General features: G+C 46.6%; 1 protein-coding gene and 1 long non-coding RNA gene across 2 annotated transcripts in view; one reads left to right on the forward strand and one right to left on the reverse strand.

Annotated features, from left to right (window-relative positions):
• LOC147649008 (uncharacterized) overlaps nucleotides 1-18,541 on the reverse strand; it is a 769,650-nt gene that overhangs the window by 138,863 nt on the left and 612,246 nt on the right. The window lies entirely within an intron of this gene.
• Nucleotides 9,882-18,205, forward strand: LOC147649010 (uncharacterized). Its single transcript, XM_086865020.1, has 8 exons — nucleotides 9,882-10,519; nucleotides 11,943-12,296; nucleotides 13,209-13,508; nucleotides 14,868-15,055; nucleotides 15,459-15,579; nucleotides 16,218-16,873; nucleotides 17,168-17,281; nucleotides 17,652-18,205. The coding sequence occupies exons 1-6, from the start codon at nucleotides 10,006-10,008 to the stop codon at nucleotides 16,286-16,288; spliced, it is 1,548 nt and encodes a 515-aa protein (XP_086721146.1). The 5' UTR covers nucleotides 9,882-10,005; the 3' UTR covers nucleotides 16,289-16,873; nucleotides 17,168-17,281; nucleotides 17,652-18,205.

Here is an 18,541-nt window from a genome sequence, read left to right on the forward strand (position 1 = left end):
GGCCTGCCGCGGCTCCCGGCCGGGAGATGGGGCCTGCGGGGCTTGCCCCGGGCTCTGGCCGGGCCAGGCCGCTCCCTGGCTCGGCTGCAGTTCTTGCCATGACAAAATTCACCAGAGACTGCCGAGTAAAGAAAGGAAAAAGCTCTTGACCTGCGGCAGGCTGAGACAGGGACCACACTCTCCAGAACAGCCATGAAGAATCTTCCATCGCAGACAGCTCCAGCCGCTGCTCCGGCAGAGATCACAGAACCATCTACAAAAGCCTGGGCAAGATTTTAACCCTTTCTTTACCCAGATGAGACTTTCAGATTTATCTTTTTATCCAGAGAGAGAAAAAGAGAGTAATCAACATGTAAAGAGACTTTATAGACTATCAGAGACAGTAAAGAAAAGAAGCTTCAGAAAAGGTAGAGAATAAGGAGATGCTTTATAAGCTGAAATATTTTTCTGTTAAAGCTATGGAGATGGCCAATAGAGTCTTGAAACAAGCTGCTTTAATTCGTGACAGAGTATATAGAGAGGAATGGAGTGTTCAAAGTTTGGATTTTGAGCAAAAGGTGGAGTAATTGTGATACAGTGAGGTACTGGAACAGAGTGAGATAAAGTAATAGCTGCAGATTTGAGGCCTTAAGAGCCAATGAGAAAACTGCTTTCCAGGGAAGCTCACAGAAACAGATGAAGGGAACTTTTGCCGTTGAATAACTCATCCTTAAAAATGACATCCCTAGACTCATTGACCCATACACACCTCAGAGTGATGTGAAATGGGAGGAGTGAACTGATGACAAGATTTCCAGGCAGCTGGCATCAGAAAAATAGAAAACTATAACAGAAATAGCTTTCTTGTAGAAAACTGCATAGATTAGCAGAAGAAGACTTCTGTTTCTCTACAAAGACTGATGAAAAGACTCGAGCAGGAATTGGGACTGTTTTGAACACCAAAGTTCCAAAGTTTTTTGTCTCTATGTTGTCATGTGAACAAGGGAATGGTGGGTAGTAGGGGATAAAAAGGGTTTTCTGGAAGTTTATTCTAGTGTTCTTATTCTTGTAGTTTTATTAATAAACTTTCTTTAGTCCTTTTTAAGTTTTAAGCCAGTTTTGCTCTTCCTCTAATCCATATCCACAGCAAAAAATTAAGTAAGTCTTCTAGTAATTTTTTAGTTACTGTTTTAAAACTACAACAGGGGGGAGGAAAGATTTCTGGAGGTTTTGTTCTTGTTTCTTATTCTTGTAGTCCTGTTCATAAAGTTTCTTTATTCCTATTCAATTTTAAGCCTGATTTGCCCTTCTCCTATTCCATATCTCACAGCAAGACAGAAGGAAGTACTCTGGTGATTTTAGCTGGAGCTAAAACCCACCACACTCAGCCACTCCTGACAGGACTTGTGCTCCAGACCCCTCAGCAGCCTTGTTGCCCTTCTCTGGACACGCTCCAGCCCCTCCATGGCCTTCCTCAATTGGGGGCCCAGCACTGGACACAGCACTCGAGGTGTGGCCTCAGCAGTGCCCAGCACAGGGGAAGAATCCCTGCCCTGCTCCTGCTGGCCACACCATTCCTGACGCAGGCCAGGGGCCATTGGCCTTCTTGGCCACCTGGGCACACTGCTGCCTCATGTCCAGCCTGCTGTCCATCAGTGGCCCAGCTCCCTTTCTGCCTGGCCGCTGTCCAGCCACTCTGGCCCCAGCCTGGAGCACTGCAGGCCTTGTTGTGGCCAAAGTGCAGGAGCCGGCACTTGGTCTTGTTCAACCTCACCTTGTTGGCTTTGGGCCCTGCATCCAGCCTGTCCAGCTCCCTGTGCAGAGCCCTCCTGTCCTCCAGCACATCCACACTCCCAGCCAGCTTGGTGTCAGAATGGTTCCATGAGGCCCTGCAGTGTCACAATGGTCTCCACGGTTCCATGACACTCCGTGGAGTCACAGTGGATCCTTGGTCCTTCTGTTACTATGGGGTTAAATGTCTCTGAATAATATTTCTCAAAATCATGTAGAATTAGGCCACAAGAATGTTTGGTATTAGGGATGGTCTAGCAAGCTGGAATGTTTATGGTAACAGGAACTGGTGCTTGGGGTCTCCAAGATACCCACCCAGAGATAAGATTCATACATGTTCGTACAAGGATGTGCTAACTCTTCATGAAGCAATATCGATCAAGTTAATGATGCAATATTAATGAAGCAATATTGATAAGGTTGTTATAGTGATTACTGCTACAGCTGAAATTGTATAAATATGTGCACTTTGGACAAAGACGATGGAGCTAGATTTGGGTTGCTGATACCCCTAGTTCCCAAACCCTTCAATAAAGCACCTGCATATAATCAATCTGTGATTATGTATGTTCCTGAACGCTGACATTTTGGTGACCCAGATGGGACCCTGTGAGTGCTGCTGAGCGAGTTCATGACCCGATCATGCTCCAGCTGGCACCGAGCGATTCTCGGGGAGCCCATCCGGCCGTGACCGTCTCCTCTGCTCACAACGTCCCTCCGAGAGAGGTAAGGTGCTTTTCGGTCTGCTCTGGTGCCTGCCGATAAGACGCAGCGAAATCTCCGCAGGGTTGGGCTGGAGGAATTCCTGGTATTGCCCAGGCGCCGTCTGTCAGACAAGTGCGAAAGCGTTGCAGGTTCGGCAGCAGTGGTGTGTGGTGTATTGTAACTGTAACATGGAGAAGCTTAAAGGGATTTGAGGTGGCAATGCCCCTACAGCACGTACTTCTCCTTTGGGGTGCTTATTGGCACATTGGAAACAGGGTAACTTTAGGCAAGGTTTACGTAAAGTTGATTGATTATTGTGATACATGGTGGCCAGGATATGACCTGGACAGTGGGGAAAAGTGGCCAAGAAATGGATCTTTGCAGTATAACACCATTTTACAGTTGATGTTGTTCTGTAAGTGAGAGGGAAAGTGGGATGAAGTTCCATATGTTGATTTGTTTTTCTATTTGCGAGACAAGCCAGAATGGCAGGCTGAGTGTGGATTGATGGCAGTTAAAGCATGTGGGAGTGATAAATGTGAGGTTTGTGTAAAAGGACAAAAAGTTGTTTAGAGCACCTGGCATTAAAAGAAAGTTTGCGTCAGGGGAAAGAGATGGATGCTGATTTCCAAGTGGTTTCAGCAGAACCAAAACAACCTGATTCTGTTTTGTCTGCCCCCACTTCACCCAATCCTATTTCACCCAACCCTATCTCGCCTAACCCCACTTCACCTTTCCCTCTTTATCCTCCTCTACCACCTTCACCTGATCCTTCTTCTCTGGGAGATGATCAAGATCTAACTGTGATACAAGGAAATGTGAAAAATGCTGGGGAGGAGGATAGCAGTAGCGGGGGTGATGATAATAAATCAGTGACACCGGTGTCCCATCGGACTCGGTCAAAGCTTGCTCCGGTTCTGGGTAGAACGGGAAAAGATTTGGGCAGACAAAGGCGGACTGTGATTGCCCCCTTGAGACAAGGAGTAGGAGTAGAGGGGCCAGAGTTTGTAAAAGTGCCTTTCTCCCCTGCAGACTTGATAATTTGGAAACAGTCAGCTGGAACTTGTAGAGAAAATCCTGATAAAGTAGCAGGGGTGGTAAAAATGATTATGAAAACTCAGAATGCAGATTGGGAAGATATACAAGTAATATTGGATAATTTAATGGACTCTACTGAGAAAGAGATGGTGCTTAGAGCAGCCAAGGAGAAGGTGAGAGAAGATCTCAGAACTGGGGTGGTGACAGGGACTTTAGATGAGAACTTTCTGACCGAGGATCCAGGGTGGGATCCCAATGCCTTTGGGGGCATGTGGAGGCTGAAGGGATATCAAGAGTGGCTCCAGACAGGGGTTGGGAATGCTGTACCTAAGGCTATGAATTGGTCTAAATTGTATGAGGTAAGAGAGGAAAAGAAAGAATCCCCTGCTGCATTTTTGGAAAGGCTTAAGGAGGCAATGAGAAAGTACACAGATCTTCAACTAGAAACAGAACAAGTGAAAGTTGAGCTTGCTCTCACTTTTCTTGGGCAGTCATAGGATGATATTAGGGGAAAATTGCAGAAGTTAGAAGGAGAGGACTTAAGGAATTTAAATAAATTACTTGAAGTGGCTTGGAAAGTATACAATAAGAGGGAAAAAGAAGCTAGTAAAAAGCAGTGGCAAAATCTTTTGGCAGTGATCCAAGGAAGAGAGAATCCAGGTTTCAGAGGATGCGGCAGAGGTGGTCGTGGACTGGGGAGGGGCGACTTGGTAGAGGACAAGGGAGATCGGTTTTGCCAAGATTAGGGTTAAATCAATGTGCTTATTGCAGACAAGAGGGGCACTGGAAAAATGAATGCCCGAATCGGTTTAACCAGGGCAATCAGTTCAACCAGAATCAAGACACTTTGAAATTAATGGTGCTGGGGGAGTACAGCAGCTGACTAGAATCGGAACAAAAACCAATACAGGAACCTTTAGTAACTATACAATTGGGAGATAAAGAAGTAAAATTTCTGGTGGATACAGGGGCTACATATTCTTTGCTAAATGATCTAAAGGGGCAAATGGAAGAGAAAACAGTAACAATAGTTAGAGCCACAGGGAAGGAGGAGAATTGACCATTCCTGCAACCCCTGGATTTGTGATTTGGAAACAAAGATTTAACACATGAATTTTATATATGCCTGAGTGTCAAATCCCACTTTTAAGATGAGATTTATTAGCAAAACTTGATGCAGTCATAAGTTTTGAGAACGGGGAACTTTTAATGAAAATACCTGAATCAAAGACAGGACAAATTTTAATGATAAAAGAAAACCAGTCCCTACCATCCCTTGGGAAGTAGAGGACGCAATAATTCCCTCTGTATGGGAAACAGACATACCAGGGAAATCTAAATTGGCACAACCAGTACATGTAGAATTAAAAGAAGCAGCAAAAGATGTACAAGTTAAATAGTATCCTATGAAGGCAGAAGCATGACGAGGAATAGCAAAGATTATTGAAAAGTTTTTGAAGTACCAAATTTTAAAATACGTGAATCGGAATTTAATACACCAATATTTCAAGTGAAGAAACCAAATGTTGAGTACAGACTACTACAGGATTTGAGAGCGATCAGCGGAATAACTAAAGATATTTACTCAGTGGTAGCTAATCCTTAAACATTGTTAACATCCATGAAAAAGAAATAGAAATGGTTTACTGTAATTGATTTAAAAGATGCCTTTTTCTGCATACCCCTTGACAAAGAAAGTAGGAAACTGTTTGCCTTTGAGAGGGAAAATCCAGAAAATGGAAGGAAAACTCAGCTCCCCTGGACACGACTCCCACAAGGATACAAGAACAGTCCAACCCTATTTGGAAGCCAGCTGGTTAAAGAGGTGGAGATTTGGACCGAGAATGGGAAACTTCTGAGGGAGCAATACCTGCTGTGACAGTATGTTGATGATATGCTGATAGCTACAGAGGAAAAGACAACCTGCATAAAGGTAACAATTGAAATTTTAAATCAGCTGGGAATGGGAGGATATAAGGTGTCTAAAGAGAAGGCACAAATTGCCCAGCAGACTGTGATTTACCTGAGATGTGAAATCTCACAAGGGCAATGAAAGCTGGGTACTGATCATATTCAAGCTATTTGTGCCATTCCAGAACCCCAGAACCTGCATGAGCTGCGAGTCTTCCTCGGGATGTGCGGATGGTGCCGCCTGTGGATCATGGACTATGGACTAATTGCAAAACCCCTGAATGAAGCCCACAAGACACAGCCGTTTACCTGGGGCAAACCACAGAAGGAGACCTTCCTCAAACTGAAGGAGGCATTGACAACAGCTCCAGCATTAGGATTGATCTATCAATCCTAATCCTGATCTATCCAAAGATTTTCACCTGTTTGTGCACGAAAGATCACACCTAGCTCTGGGAGTACTAACTCAGCGTTTGGGAAGCTGGAAAAGGCCGGTTGGCTGCTTCTCCAAACAACTTGACCACGTGAGTGCTGGATGGCCTTCGTGCCTGTGGGCAGTTGCAGCCACCGTGATGCTGACACAAGAAACTAGGAAACTCACCATGGGTAGACACATAGATGTCTGTGTGCCACACATGGTGAGCACTGTTTTAGAATAAAAGGGGAGCCATTGGCTATCTCCAAGCAGGATGATGAAATTCCAGGTAATCCTGACTGAGCAGGATGATGTCACACTAAAGACAACTAACGTCTTGAATCCAGCTTTGTTCCCAGGTACCACAACTGAAGAATGCCCATTAGAGCATGACTGTGTAGAAGTAATAGAGTACAGCTATTCAGCAAGAGAAGACCTGAAAGACATCCCACTGGAGCTACCAGAGTGAGAGCTATTCACAGATGGAAGCAGCTTGGTGGAGAACAGGACCAGATACGCTGGATATGCGGTAACAACAGTCAGTACAATTGTGGAGGCAAAAGCATTATCAGCAAATACATCTGCCCAGAGGGCAGAACTGGTTGCCTTAACCAGAGCACTAGAATTGACTAAAGGGAAATCAAAAAGCAGACTGGACAGCCCGACAGATTGCTCGAGAAGTGCAAACAACAATGGCATTGATACCTTTAAAAATTAATGTATCTCAATTTAATTTGCCTCCAAAACCAAAATATTCAATAGAAGATGAGAAATTGGGACATTTGCTAAATGCACAAAAGGATTCAGAAGAGTGGTATGTAACTGCATAAAGACAAATAGTGTTAACCTCCTTGATAATGAGAGAAGTTCTACAAATTAAACAGAACAAATGTCCCTGGGGTGCACAGGCATTGGTAAAATTGCTAAAGCAAAAATTAATCTCGGTACGGATGCTAACAATGGCAAAATCAACTCAGTGGCTAGACACAGGCACAGCTAGGGAAGATTAGGATAGGAATAGAATCAAGATAACACTTGGCAAGAACCCCCTAGTGAAGTGAGATTTAGGTGGGCCCTAGAGTTTTTCCTCGGTCCTATAGCAAATTATCAGAATAGAGAAACAGGTCAGGTAAATAGACTAGCAAAAGTCACCTGGGAAAGATTTAAAGAACTAAATGTACAATTACAAGCCACCACAAAAATGACTTTACAAAATCGATTTGCCTTAGATTTGCTGCTCCTGAAAGAACATGGAGTGTGTGGTTTTTTTTAAGGGGATGGATTGATCATTGCTGCATCCACATCCCAAATGTGACTGCAGATGTAGAATATGACATCAATCAGTTGCAACAAATAGAGCATGGAGCACAGGAAGAGCAAAAGGATTTGAACACATGTTGGTTAGGCAAAATCTTCAAAGGGTTAGGGTAGAATGTGAGTTTATGGATTAAATCTATCATTGAGTGTGTGATAATCTTACTAATTGTATTCTTAGCAATTTGGTTAGTTTACAGCATTTTAAAAGGATAAATACAGAAGAAAGCATCCTGGAACCAGAAAATAATAAAGGCACTGACACGAGACCCACACCCTCCATCCTCTGGTTCTCCAGTTCGTGACAACATCCAGGACAGCGTTTACATCAATCAAGGATTCAAAGAACACAAAGTATAAACTCAGAAACAAAGGACTTTATCAAGTGAAAACATTTGCACTTATAGTGAAGTGAAAATGCTTTCATAGGGGGGAATGACAGTAAAAGGTTCTAAAATCTTAGAGAAGTTGGAGACTTAGAAAGAAAGTTAGGTTTGGAAAGCCCTGGGAAAAGTAGGCCCTGAGAAATGTTAGGCCTTGTGCTTGCTAAAGATCAGGTCAAACTGCACCTGTGTAGTGAGTATATGATAAATGATACAATTGTTAGATGTGATTAGATATAATTATTGTTTAAAGAACATGAGGAACAATGTTAGGGGGGATCACAAGAAATCCATGCTTGGATAAAAACAATGCATACAATAGAACAATATAAGTTTAATAATTAATATGTCAGTTGTATAATGATAGTGTATAAAACATGTTCAACTCCAAACCGAATCGGGTCAGATTTGGGTATGTCTACCCCTGACACCCAGAGCTCTTCAATAAAGAACCTTCATATAAACATTCTGTGGTTATGTGTGATCCTGAACGCTAACAGTGTCATGGTTGAAAGTTAAGTGTTATGAAAGAAACTTCAGATTAAATTAACTGCTGAATGGTTGAATTAGTCAATTACCTAAGACATCTGATCATTTGTTTTATACAAATGCCTTTTAAAAATTTACAGTGTCTTAAGCATCTTATGGCTGCTATTCTTAAACCCCTTGCTTTGAAAATGACTTAAGAGACATCTTTCCAGATGAGGCCTAAGGCTCTGGCCAAGCCCTCACATTAGCTGGATAAAGAATTTACCAATAAACCCAGAAGTTTTCTGCATCAAAACAATATTCAGGTCAATTTAACTTGACAATTAGTGAATTAATATAGCAGCTGGATTTTACAGTGGGCTTGGAAAATTGTTATCAAGACATGATTTTCCAATCTTCCATTGATTTATCAGCTGTGGCAGACTCTGGGATGAGAGTATATATTTAGTATATTCAGCAATTCATATTACAAATTATTCAGGTAAGTTTCATATCACATTTTCTTAATAAGTTTTTGATTTCTCTGAAAGTGTTATTTCCTATGTGTATACATGTGCAAGTGTTTTAATTTGATGGTTTTTCATTGTCATAACAAAAAAACCCAAATACCTTACTTAATTACAAAACAAAAAAAAAAGCGGGGGGAACCAAGGCTATGCCTCAGAAGTATAAAAACCTTATATATCTTAAATTTTTGGAAAAAGGGTAAAGATCTTATATCTATTACAAATAATTCCTGAACAGTCCTTTTTAAACAAGTCTGTTACAAAGCCAATTCCATCAATTATCAGGTATTGTTCTAACAGTACTCAAGCAAAGTTGAGAGAGAATTCTTTGGTTCTGGTCAAAAGTTCAGACGCAAGATTAAAAATTCATTTCAATTAATAATTTGGAGGAAAGTCTATGTTTGTGTATTCACAGGTTCAAAGCAGAAGTAACTTCCTAGCGAAGAACATGGAAACTCCTCAGCTGCAGAGACAAGCAGACAGCCCAAAGAGCAGAAGAGCGAGCACGCAGATGTGAACTGTATCAAGACACAGCTGACAGCTGAACAGCTTGGATCCCACGTGCAAGAGCAATGGACTTTGGGTTTCAAGTGAGAGTGGGAAAATTGATATTGTAAAGCCTCATTTGTTAAAAGGTGAGTGAAAGAAAAATAACCCTTCTTGAAAAGTAATCCAAGAAAAGATCTGGGTTGATATTTTTTATTGTTTTTTTAAAAAAAGAGAGGGGCAGATGTTGGAGTCTGAGATACAGAGTGTGTGCCCTTGTTTCTAATACTTAGTTCTAGGATTCAAAGCAACACTGAATTTCATATGACATGAAATTCATGAGCATGTTTTCATGGTGATACATGAAAACAAATGTTAAAGTTAGATAGAAAAAGCTAAAAGAGTAAGTGTGTAGATTAGAAAGTTTCTTAAATCACTGGGTGAAAAAGTAGTTTAGAGAACAGGAGAGAAGATGCAGGATTTAGGGTGTTGTCTTTTGTCCTTCTTCTTTCTTCTTCATGTTCTTCTCCGAGGGGTTTTTGGGTAGTAGTAAGTGATTGGGTCAAAAATGCCGCAGTGCAGCACACAGGTGTTGGGGCATTGGGTTAAATATTTATTGCAATAAAGAAAAAAGGACTCCTCTGTCTCCTTTTTGGACACAAACCTCTGGCGTTTGTGGATTAATTTTCCTGACAATTGTTTCTAAAAATAACTTGAATAACAGGTACAATTTAGTTAGCAAAAATCAATTCCATTTACTGCAGTAACAATCTTTGTCAATCAGTGGAATTCCTATGTAATTTCTCGTTTCCCACATGCATTTTCCACCTGCTCTTACCTGGCCTTATCTCCCCTCAGGCCCCGCTCGTCCTCGCCGAGTCCGGCCCGCGCCGGGGCCGCGCCGGGCGCGCGCGGGGCCGAACGCAGCGCCCCCCTCAGGCCGTTGCGCCGCGGCCGTTGCGGCGCCAGTCGGAGACAGATCGGTGCCATGGCGGAGCTGCCGCTGCCCGCCGGACTCAATGCCAGCACCTTCCCCGCCAAGCTGTGGCGCCTGGTGAACAGCCCCCGCGTCCGCTCCGTGCGCTGGGACAGCCAGGCCCAGGGCTTGCTCATCGACCGCTTCCTCTTCGAGCGGGAGCTGCTCAGCCCGGCCGGCGCCCACGGAGGGGGCGGCCAGGGGGCGGGGGCGGCCCCGGACTCCTTCAAAGCCACGCACTTTGGCAGTTTCGTGCGCCAGCTCAACCTCTACGGCTTCCAAAAGCTGCCGGCATGGCTTGGCTCAGCTGTGCCGGGCGATGCCGGGGCTCTGCTCCACTTTATGAACCCAAACTTCCGCCGCGACCGCCCCGAGCTCCTGCTCCGCATCAAACGCCTGACCAGGGCCAACAGGCAGAGACTGGCGGCGGGGCTGGAGGTGCGGGGCCGCCAGCCCAGCCGCCTCCAGCGGCTCCCCACGGACCGGTCGCTGCCCGCCTTCCCCAGCGGGCAGCCGCCCAGAGCCGGTGAGACGGGGTGGGAGCTGCGGGCGCGGAGGGAGGCGTGGGCTTTGGCCGTGGGCGCTGCCCGGCCGGGCAGGAGCGGCCCCTGCCCGTGCTGGGGCTGCTCAGCGCTGCTGCCCCGGCCGGCACAGGGGCTGTCCTTGGGCAAGGCAGCTGTGCCGGCAGGGCCCGGGAGCTGTGCCGGGCTGCCGGGGGCTGCGGGACAGTCCCGCCGCGCCTGCGCTCGCCACACGCTGGCCCGCTCGGCCGGCAGCCGGCCCGGCCCTGTGCCGTGGCTGGCGCTGCTCATTGCGCGGCCCTGGGACGCTCGGGGAGCTCTCCGGGAGTGCGGCTGAGCCGAGGGCTTGGGCGTGCTCAGCCCCAGCGGGAGAGGGAGCCTCCTGTCCCATTTGGAGCAGAGGGGAGAAGAGCTGGCACTTGGGTTTCTGGCAGCTGCCTCCTGCCAAGGCTTGAACGGACAGGGGAGAGCTCAGTAGACAGGGAGCTGCTTGCTGCAAAGTGAATAAAATCCCATAGAGCCGTGTGTGTAGAGTTGTTTATTTCAGTGCTGGAGGTGAGGAGGATTTCTTCTCCTAATTCATCCACGTTTCTCAATTGCTGTGATATATTTAGTAATTATTGCTTGGTGTTACTATGTCATTATAACATATGGAACTAATATACACATATTATACTGTATATTATAATGTAATATAATGTATTGTATTTATCGTATGTAATATATTATAATGTATATTATAGACTCTGGAACGAATTTACATAGTATAATCTCATGGCTATAGATAGTTCTTTTTCACTGTGCTTGTGCCTCCCCAATTTGGGGGTCGTTGGGGGTCTTTGACAAAGGCTTCCAAAGTCATTTTTGCATCTGAACTTTTCAACTTCTTCTTCAGAGCATGCACAGCTACGGTGTTCCTTGGTCTGTCTGGTCCTAACCAGTCTACTTACTTTATTTTGTGGCTAATTGGCTTGATGTTTGCTAATTTTTCATTAGTACTGTACTGACCTCTCTCTGAAACTGACCACCTGATGAGATTTTCATTTTTTTTCCCCTCTCTCCAGCACTGAGCAACCAATTAACCATACACTAGCCACTACAGGTTATACTAGTCTCTATCAGGTTAAATAGATCCATGAAATTATGATTCAGGTCCTATTGATATCTGGTGATACAGATCCGTCAGGTTATATAGATATCTTACAACTCAACCTATAGAAGCAGCTTGTAAGTTTGACTTAAGTTCTATAGGCATCAAACCCCCCAAGACATGTGGTGATATTTTTCTTTCTCACCCTGTTTTGGGAGGAGGTGAGCTTTTGTCTTCCCTGACAAAAGCACACTTGCTGCCAATGGAAACACAGCTGAGGAGCAGGAGTGACCCAGCCTTCCCTTTGCTTCCTTTCTTCTTCCCTCCCTGCTGCACAGCTCCCTTGCTCCAGAAGCGCGATGCTGCCTCACCTGAGGATTCAGAGCTGCCTCCAGGCCCTTGCAGGAGAAGTGCAGCTGCTCAGGAGAGTGAGGCTTCCCCAGCACCTGCCAAGAAAGTCTGTGCCACCTCTGCACTTGCTGGGGCTTCACCAGTGGAACCATCAAGAGAGCTCATCCAGAGATTTAATCTCCGCAAGCTCACAGTTCCACTGGTTCGCCTGGACCTGAAACGCCATCCTGAGCTCATGGTTCACCTCACTCCAGTCGACCCTGAAGCTGCTTGCAGGGCCCTTGGACAGAGCAACAGCTGCTCATCTTCTCAGCAGCACAGCCCAGCCTGCCACCCATCAGGTAGGGAAAGAGTTTCTACCCTTCCTTTTCCAATAGCTCCTGGCAACTGAGCCTTTCAAGTGTTTTCCCTGAGTCCTCTGTCATGGCCAGATCTCAAGTGAGAATCACGGAGAAAGTGTACTAGGAAGTGGGACTGTGAATGCCAAAGGATTCTCTGTTCTTCCTGTCCTTCCTGCAGATGTGGAGGTTGTTGTGGGCATTTTCCAGACAGCCTGTCTGCTGAGGTGCAAGGGCAGGGCGAAAAATATTGCCCGACAGACAAGTGGTCAGTGTTAGGTGAACTCCCCTGTTTCTTGGAATGAAGTCCAACTAGGACGGTGATAGGATATTGCAGATGTTTCAGACTGACTGGCCTGCAAATCGGGCCGTGCCATTGAAATGAGCTCTGTGTGCCTCAGAACAGCTGCAGCTGCAGAACATGACCTCACCTACAAGGTTGCTTTTAGAATAAACTCCCAGTTGAATTTCTCAGTGTGTGCCTGAAGATCCGGGCTCTTCTTGGGTGAATGCATGTTCTGTGGCCTTCTGTGTTGAGAAACTCAAGCAGCCAAATCTAAAAGCTGCTGGGGAGATAGGGAAGGCTGTGATTCTAAAGTTTTTGTGTGCCTTTGGAGCAGAAGGGAGAAGAGCTGGCAGCTGGCTTTCTGGCAGTTGCCTCCTGCCGAGGAATGGCAGCGGGACACTTTTCCCAGACAGATGAATAAGTACGGGAGAGCTGAGTAGACAAGGAATTGGTTGTTGCAAAGCTTCAGAAGATGTGGGGAATTTTCTCCTTCTCACCCTACTTGGGAGGATGGGAACTTCTGTCTCCCTTGGGAGAAGTACAGTTGCTGCCAAGGGAAACAGAGCTGAGGAGCAGTAGTGACCCAGCCTTCCCTTTGCTTCCTTTCTTCTTCCCTCCCTGCTGCACAGCTCCTTGGTGCCAGGAGCGCGATGCTGCCTCACCTGAGGATTCAGAGCTGCCTCCAGGCCCTTCCAAGACAAGTCCAGATCCTCAAGGGCGTGAAGCTTCCCCAGCACGTGCCAAGAAAGTGTTTGCTACATCTGGACTTGGGGTTTCATCAGGCCAGCCAGGCACACACAAATTTCAATCCCAGCCAGAGCTCATGACTCCACCATTTCCTGCGCACCATCAAAGCACTTCTGCGGCCTCTCCAGAGAGCAGCAGCTGCACTTCTCCAGAGCAGCACTTGCCAGCCAACATCCCATCAGGTACGGAATGTGTCTCTCCCCTGGCTTTTCAGAAAGATCACAAAAAGTGACTGAAGTTTTTTGCCACCGTGCTCTGTCATGTGTCCATTTGATTGTGACAATCAGGTGTCAAGGGTACTAGGAAGCAGGATCATGAATATCAAAACAATCTCTGTCTGCTTTTCCCGTCCTTGCTGCAGATTTGGAGGGTGTTCTGGCCATTTTCCAGGCAGCCTCTGTGTAGAGGTCAAAGGGCAAGGCAAAAAACATTTCTCCACAACTGGTCGGTGTCAGGTGAACTCCCATTTTTCTTTGGATGAAGCCAAACTAGGACTCTGATGGGATATTGCAGAGTTTACAGATTGTCTTTTGTTGAGATGAAATACAAGGGATGGGACCACCGTGCTTTGAGATGATTTATTGCTTAAGTAGCCCAATAAGAGATCAGTCCCGAGGCGTGAGATTTACAGGCAACAAGTCAACCACAGCTCAAGAAGTTACGAGTTCCTTCTCCGCATGGCAATATATAACTTTTTAGTCCAGTAGACAGTTGGCACCAAGTTTGTTTTCACTTATTAAGCTTTTATCACCTTTACTTGATTTTGCCACACTGCGTCTGTCTTTTAACCAACAAGCTAACAGGTCACGTATTCACACACACTTCTGTAACAGTTCCTAGATCTCTAACTTACTTTATAAATCACACTATTACACTTTATACCTCCAACTATTTTACTTAATATAATTTCTTACTTACTCTAGGCATATTCTTACTTACAACTGTAAGAACAATGGTTTAGAATTACTCTACCTAATGTCTGTGTACTTTCATCACTCCATCAATCCAGGCTTTTTCTAAGGCTGCAGATTTTCCATTTCCAACAGTCTCTCCCGCAAATAATGCTATGAAATTTCAGTGCTCGCTGTGAGTCCCCAGAACAGTTGCAGCTGCAGACCATGGCCTCACCTCCATGGTTGCTCCTTAGAATAAACTCGCAGTTGAAGTTTAGCATGTGTGTCTGCACCTCTGGCCTCTTCCTGGGTGAATGCACTTTCTGTGGTCTCTTGTGATGAGAAACTCAAGCAGCCAAATGCCAAAGCTGCTGGGAAGATGCAAAAGGCTGTGATTCAAGGTGATTATGTCTGTGTGTATGTCTAGACCAGTTTCACAAGCCATACTTTAATCTATGTGCACGTTGATTAGGATAATACTTTTGAAGGGGAAGAGCTCACTCTTCCAATTCCCTGGGAAGTTTTTAATACCTTTCTGGAGTTGAGGTTGCTGTGCGCTTCCTGTGATGTTTGATCCAAGGCAGCAATAAAGCTCTGCGTCCCAAAGCCTCATTTTGGAGCCTCACCCATGTTTTTGGATTCTTCCAGCCACCCCAGGCACTTCAGTCCCCAGTGCTCCAGCTGGCAGTGCTGGTTATGCAGCATGGAGAGCCCCAAGCTGGGTATGGAGTACTCCTGGGGAAGAGGAATTGCCACCGCTGGATCTGGACCTTGTTCTGGAGACACTGGAGGAGATGCTTTCACCATCTGTGCCTGAAAGGTCTCCCTCTGCTCAGGTAACTGCATTGGACAGGGATGAAAGGGGCTGGAGTGAGAGCTTCTGAATGTTGTTGCATGGCTGAGAAGCAAAGGCTTCTTGAATTCAGCTGGGAATGGACACGGAAGGATTTGCGTGTTCAAGCAAGATTTGCTAAGGAAGAGGGAATGAAAAGGGGGAATAGCCCTTAAGTGAGGATGAGAGGTGTTTGCCAGGTTTGGATGCTCCTTTTTCTGGAAAGAACTGCCCATATCTTATTGGCAAGCGTGATGACCCTTTGTCTTCTGCAAACTCTTGCGTATATACCAGTTTTCAAAAGCAATTTGTTGGTGCACAGAAGGAAATCTGGCAGGCTCTGATTGTACCCCTGCAGAATCTATTGGTTGATCTTTGCGTTTCCTTCTTTCTGTTTTTCTTTTCAGGTCAATGCTAGTGTTGCCCGTGGCTCTTCAGGAGGGGAGGCTGTGAACAAGACTGCAGCAGAGGGAGCTTTGCCTGCTTGCGGGAGCTGTGTGAACGTTTGCCAGGAGCCCGAGGAGCTTGGTAAGGAGTGAGCCCAGCGTGGTTTAGAGAGATGGGAGACAGCTGCTCTGAGCCTGCCTCTGACAGGAAGGGAGATCAGAAGAGTTGAGTTCTTGTCTGCAGCAGGGTTGGTGCTTCCTGGTGCCTTTAGTTCCAATCCTGCACTGGCACAAGCTCCCTGAGCCCTGCCCCTCCATGCTTTTCCAGAGGCTCTGACACCGAGTCCTCTGCTGTGGCAAGAGAGCCGGCAAGAAACCTGAGCTGGTGGCAGTTGTGTCACCAAGCTGCGTGTCCCAATTGGTTCCCAGCTCACAGCAGCCTTCAGCTTCAGCCACTGCAGTGAGGACTGACGTCTCTGCGTCAGCCCAGAGAAAGAACAAGGCTGGGCCTCTTTGTGGCAGCTGGCACTGTCTGTGTTTCAAGCTCTCGGGGGTGCCATTTGCACTGGGAGGGTTGTGAATTGATTGGCGTACTTCAAAACTTCACAAGACTGGAAAACTTGGAAGGATCCCTGTTCTTGAAAGAGCAAACTTCAAATTCTCAAGTGAGAGTGTGCCTTTCAGGCCATCTTTGACAGCCTTTGCTAGCAGGACAGTTTACTTGCAAAGGGAAAGCTACACGGAGGCCAGCATTGACTGAGAGTTGCCTTTCCTTCCCAGATATCCATGTGATCTACCTGGCCAGAAGGGCTGCCCTGCGTGGGAAGAAGGATCAGAGGGAGAGCCTGTGACCATCGGGCAGGTGGCATCCCTCTGTTTATAGATAGAGTTAAAGATTTATTTATTATTATTTATTTATCGATATAGTTACCAGTGTAGATTGATAGAGTTGTATTTATAGGTGTTTCTATTTATACATCTGTAGAGTTGTTATCTGTAGTTAGTTCTGGATGCGATAGGATTTTATTTCTATGTATACAGTTAGATTTATAGATTTTCAAATTTGCATAGATATATGTAGAGAGTAACAGTTATATGCACACACAGTTACATTTATAAATGTGCATAGTTCTTTAGTTAGAGCTCTATGGATGTGGAGGTGCATAGATTGAGCTGTGTAGGCTGCATTTTTGCCTCTTTCCCCCTTGGCTGCCTTTTTCATCTCTTGTTTTTCCCGCTGTGCCCCTTGTGTCCCCCTGTGCTGGGTCCGAGCTGGGGCCGGGCCAGGCGGAGCAGCAGTTGCAGCCCTGGCTGTCCCTGGAGCGGTGGGAGCTGCCGCTGGCCCCAGGCACTGTCCTGTGAGGAGCTGCTGAAGGACGCTGAGACTGAGGGGGCTGAGGAGGCGCTGATGCTGAAGGGACCTTGCAAACCTTGAGGTGTGAGGGGCACTGAGGGCTGTGGGGGAGCAGAGGGCCATGGTGGCACGGAGGTGACAGAGGCACGGGCTGAGGGCTGTGCCGGCTCTGAGGGGACACAACGGCTCAGAAGGGACTGAGCGGGGGAGAGGCCTGGGAGAGGCCCAAGAAACTGAAGAGGGGGCTGGGGCTTTGCCGAGAGGACGGCGGGGCTGAGGGGATGGAGGGGGCCAGGAGGGAGCACACAGAGCTCAGGGACTGCAGCTCTGCCAGGCCTTGCAACCAATTCCAGAGCCTCCACTTTTGCCACCACAGCTGTGCTGAAGAGCTTGAGGACAGGCAGACACTGAGAGGAGCCAGCAGGGAGAAGCTGAAGGCCTGGGGCAAGAGCAGTGAGCAGGGATGTGCTGGGGCCACGCGAGAGCCTGGGTGAGGCCCCAGGGCTGGTGAGGCCGGGCAGGGCTGAGGGTGGCGTGGGCTTTGGCCGTGGGCGCTGCCCGGCCGGGCAGGAGCGGCCCCTGCCTGTGCTGGGGCTGCTCAGCGCTGCTGCCCCGGCCGGCACAGGGGCTGTCCTTGGGCAAGGCAGCTGTGCCGGCAGGGCCCGGGAGCTGTGCCGGGCTGCCGGGGGCTGCGGGACAGTCCCGCCGCGCCTGCGCTCGCCACACGCTGGCCCGCTCGGCCTGCTTGTTCTTGCCAACCCTCCTGGGGAGGCTCGGAGATTTTCGCTTCCCTGCTGGAAGTGCAGCTGCTGCCAAGGGAAAGGTCCCAGCACTGACTCGCTGTTCTCTTTGCCTCCCAGATGGCCATCTGCTGTCCCTGTCCAGGAGAGCTGCTCTGCATGGGAGGGAAAGACCGAGGGAGAGGCTTTGAAGATGGGGCGGCTGGGATCCCTCTGATTATACATCTATATGTATATATATTGTATGAAATATGTAATATTTAATCTGTATTTCCATCTGTAGATTGTTCTATATGTATATATAGAGGTATTTAGTTCTATTTAAATATGTATGAAGTGGTATAATTGTATAATTCTATTGATCGAATTCTAAGTACGGGGTTATTTAGAGGGAGACACTGATATTTTTGTATTTCTATATGGGTTTTAAGCTTATAATAATCTGTAATAAATTAAGTTGTTAAACACCTCATTGATTTTTGTCTATAGTGACTTGTAGAGGTTATCAATAAGTGAAGTTTTTGCTAACTGAAGTTGGTATTTGTATATTTTTACGTGGCATTGTTCTGCTAATATAATAAATGACTTTTTTAAAACTTAATGGAGATTTTGATAGTTGTTTATTGTCAGGACAGGTGTAGCAATTTGTAATAAATGACATTTTTCAACTGAAATGGATTCATGTGTATTTGTAGCTCAGCTGTGCGGCTGCAGCAATCTGCAAGCAATGACATTTATCAGCTGAGATGGGTGGTTTGTGATTTGTGCTCTCCAAAGCAATGGGCAGATGGAAATGCCCTGATGTTGGAGGATTTTGGTGATGAAAATCTCCAGCCACGCCCAGCACATGCCCCACTTGCACTCAGGCTGGGCAAGGAAAGCGCAGATTTGGGATGGCAGCAGAGCCACACGTTGGCTCAGAACTCGCTGCACAGGCCTGCTGAGAAAACTCTGGGACTCTGCTGTGCGTACAACTCCAAGCAGGAGGCAGCGGGGCAGGAGGAAGCATT

The sequence above is a fragment of the Cyanistes caeruleus genome, chromosome 28, assembly GCF_971803275.1.
Source record: "Cyanistes caeruleus chromosome 28, bCyaCae1.hap1.1, whole genome shotgun sequence".
Taxonomy (NCBI): Eukaryota; Metazoa; Chordata; class Aves; order Passeriformes; family Paridae; genus Cyanistes; species Cyanistes caeruleus.

Excerpts from the sequence above, each read along its gene's own strand:
- LOC147649010 (XM_086865020.1), top strand. The coding sequence starts at position 10,006 with ATGGCGGAGCTGCCGCTGCCCGCCGGACTCAATGCCAGCACCTTCCCC. Across the intron at positions 13,509-14,867 it reads GCCAGCCAACATCCCATCAG|CCACCCCAGGCACTTCAGTC; the intron begins GTACGGAATGTG and ends GGATTCTTCCAG. Across the intron at positions 15,056-15,458 it reads AAAGGTCTCCCTCTGCTCAG|GTCAATGCTAGTGTTGCCCG; the intron begins GTAACTGCATTG and ends TTTTCTTTTCAG.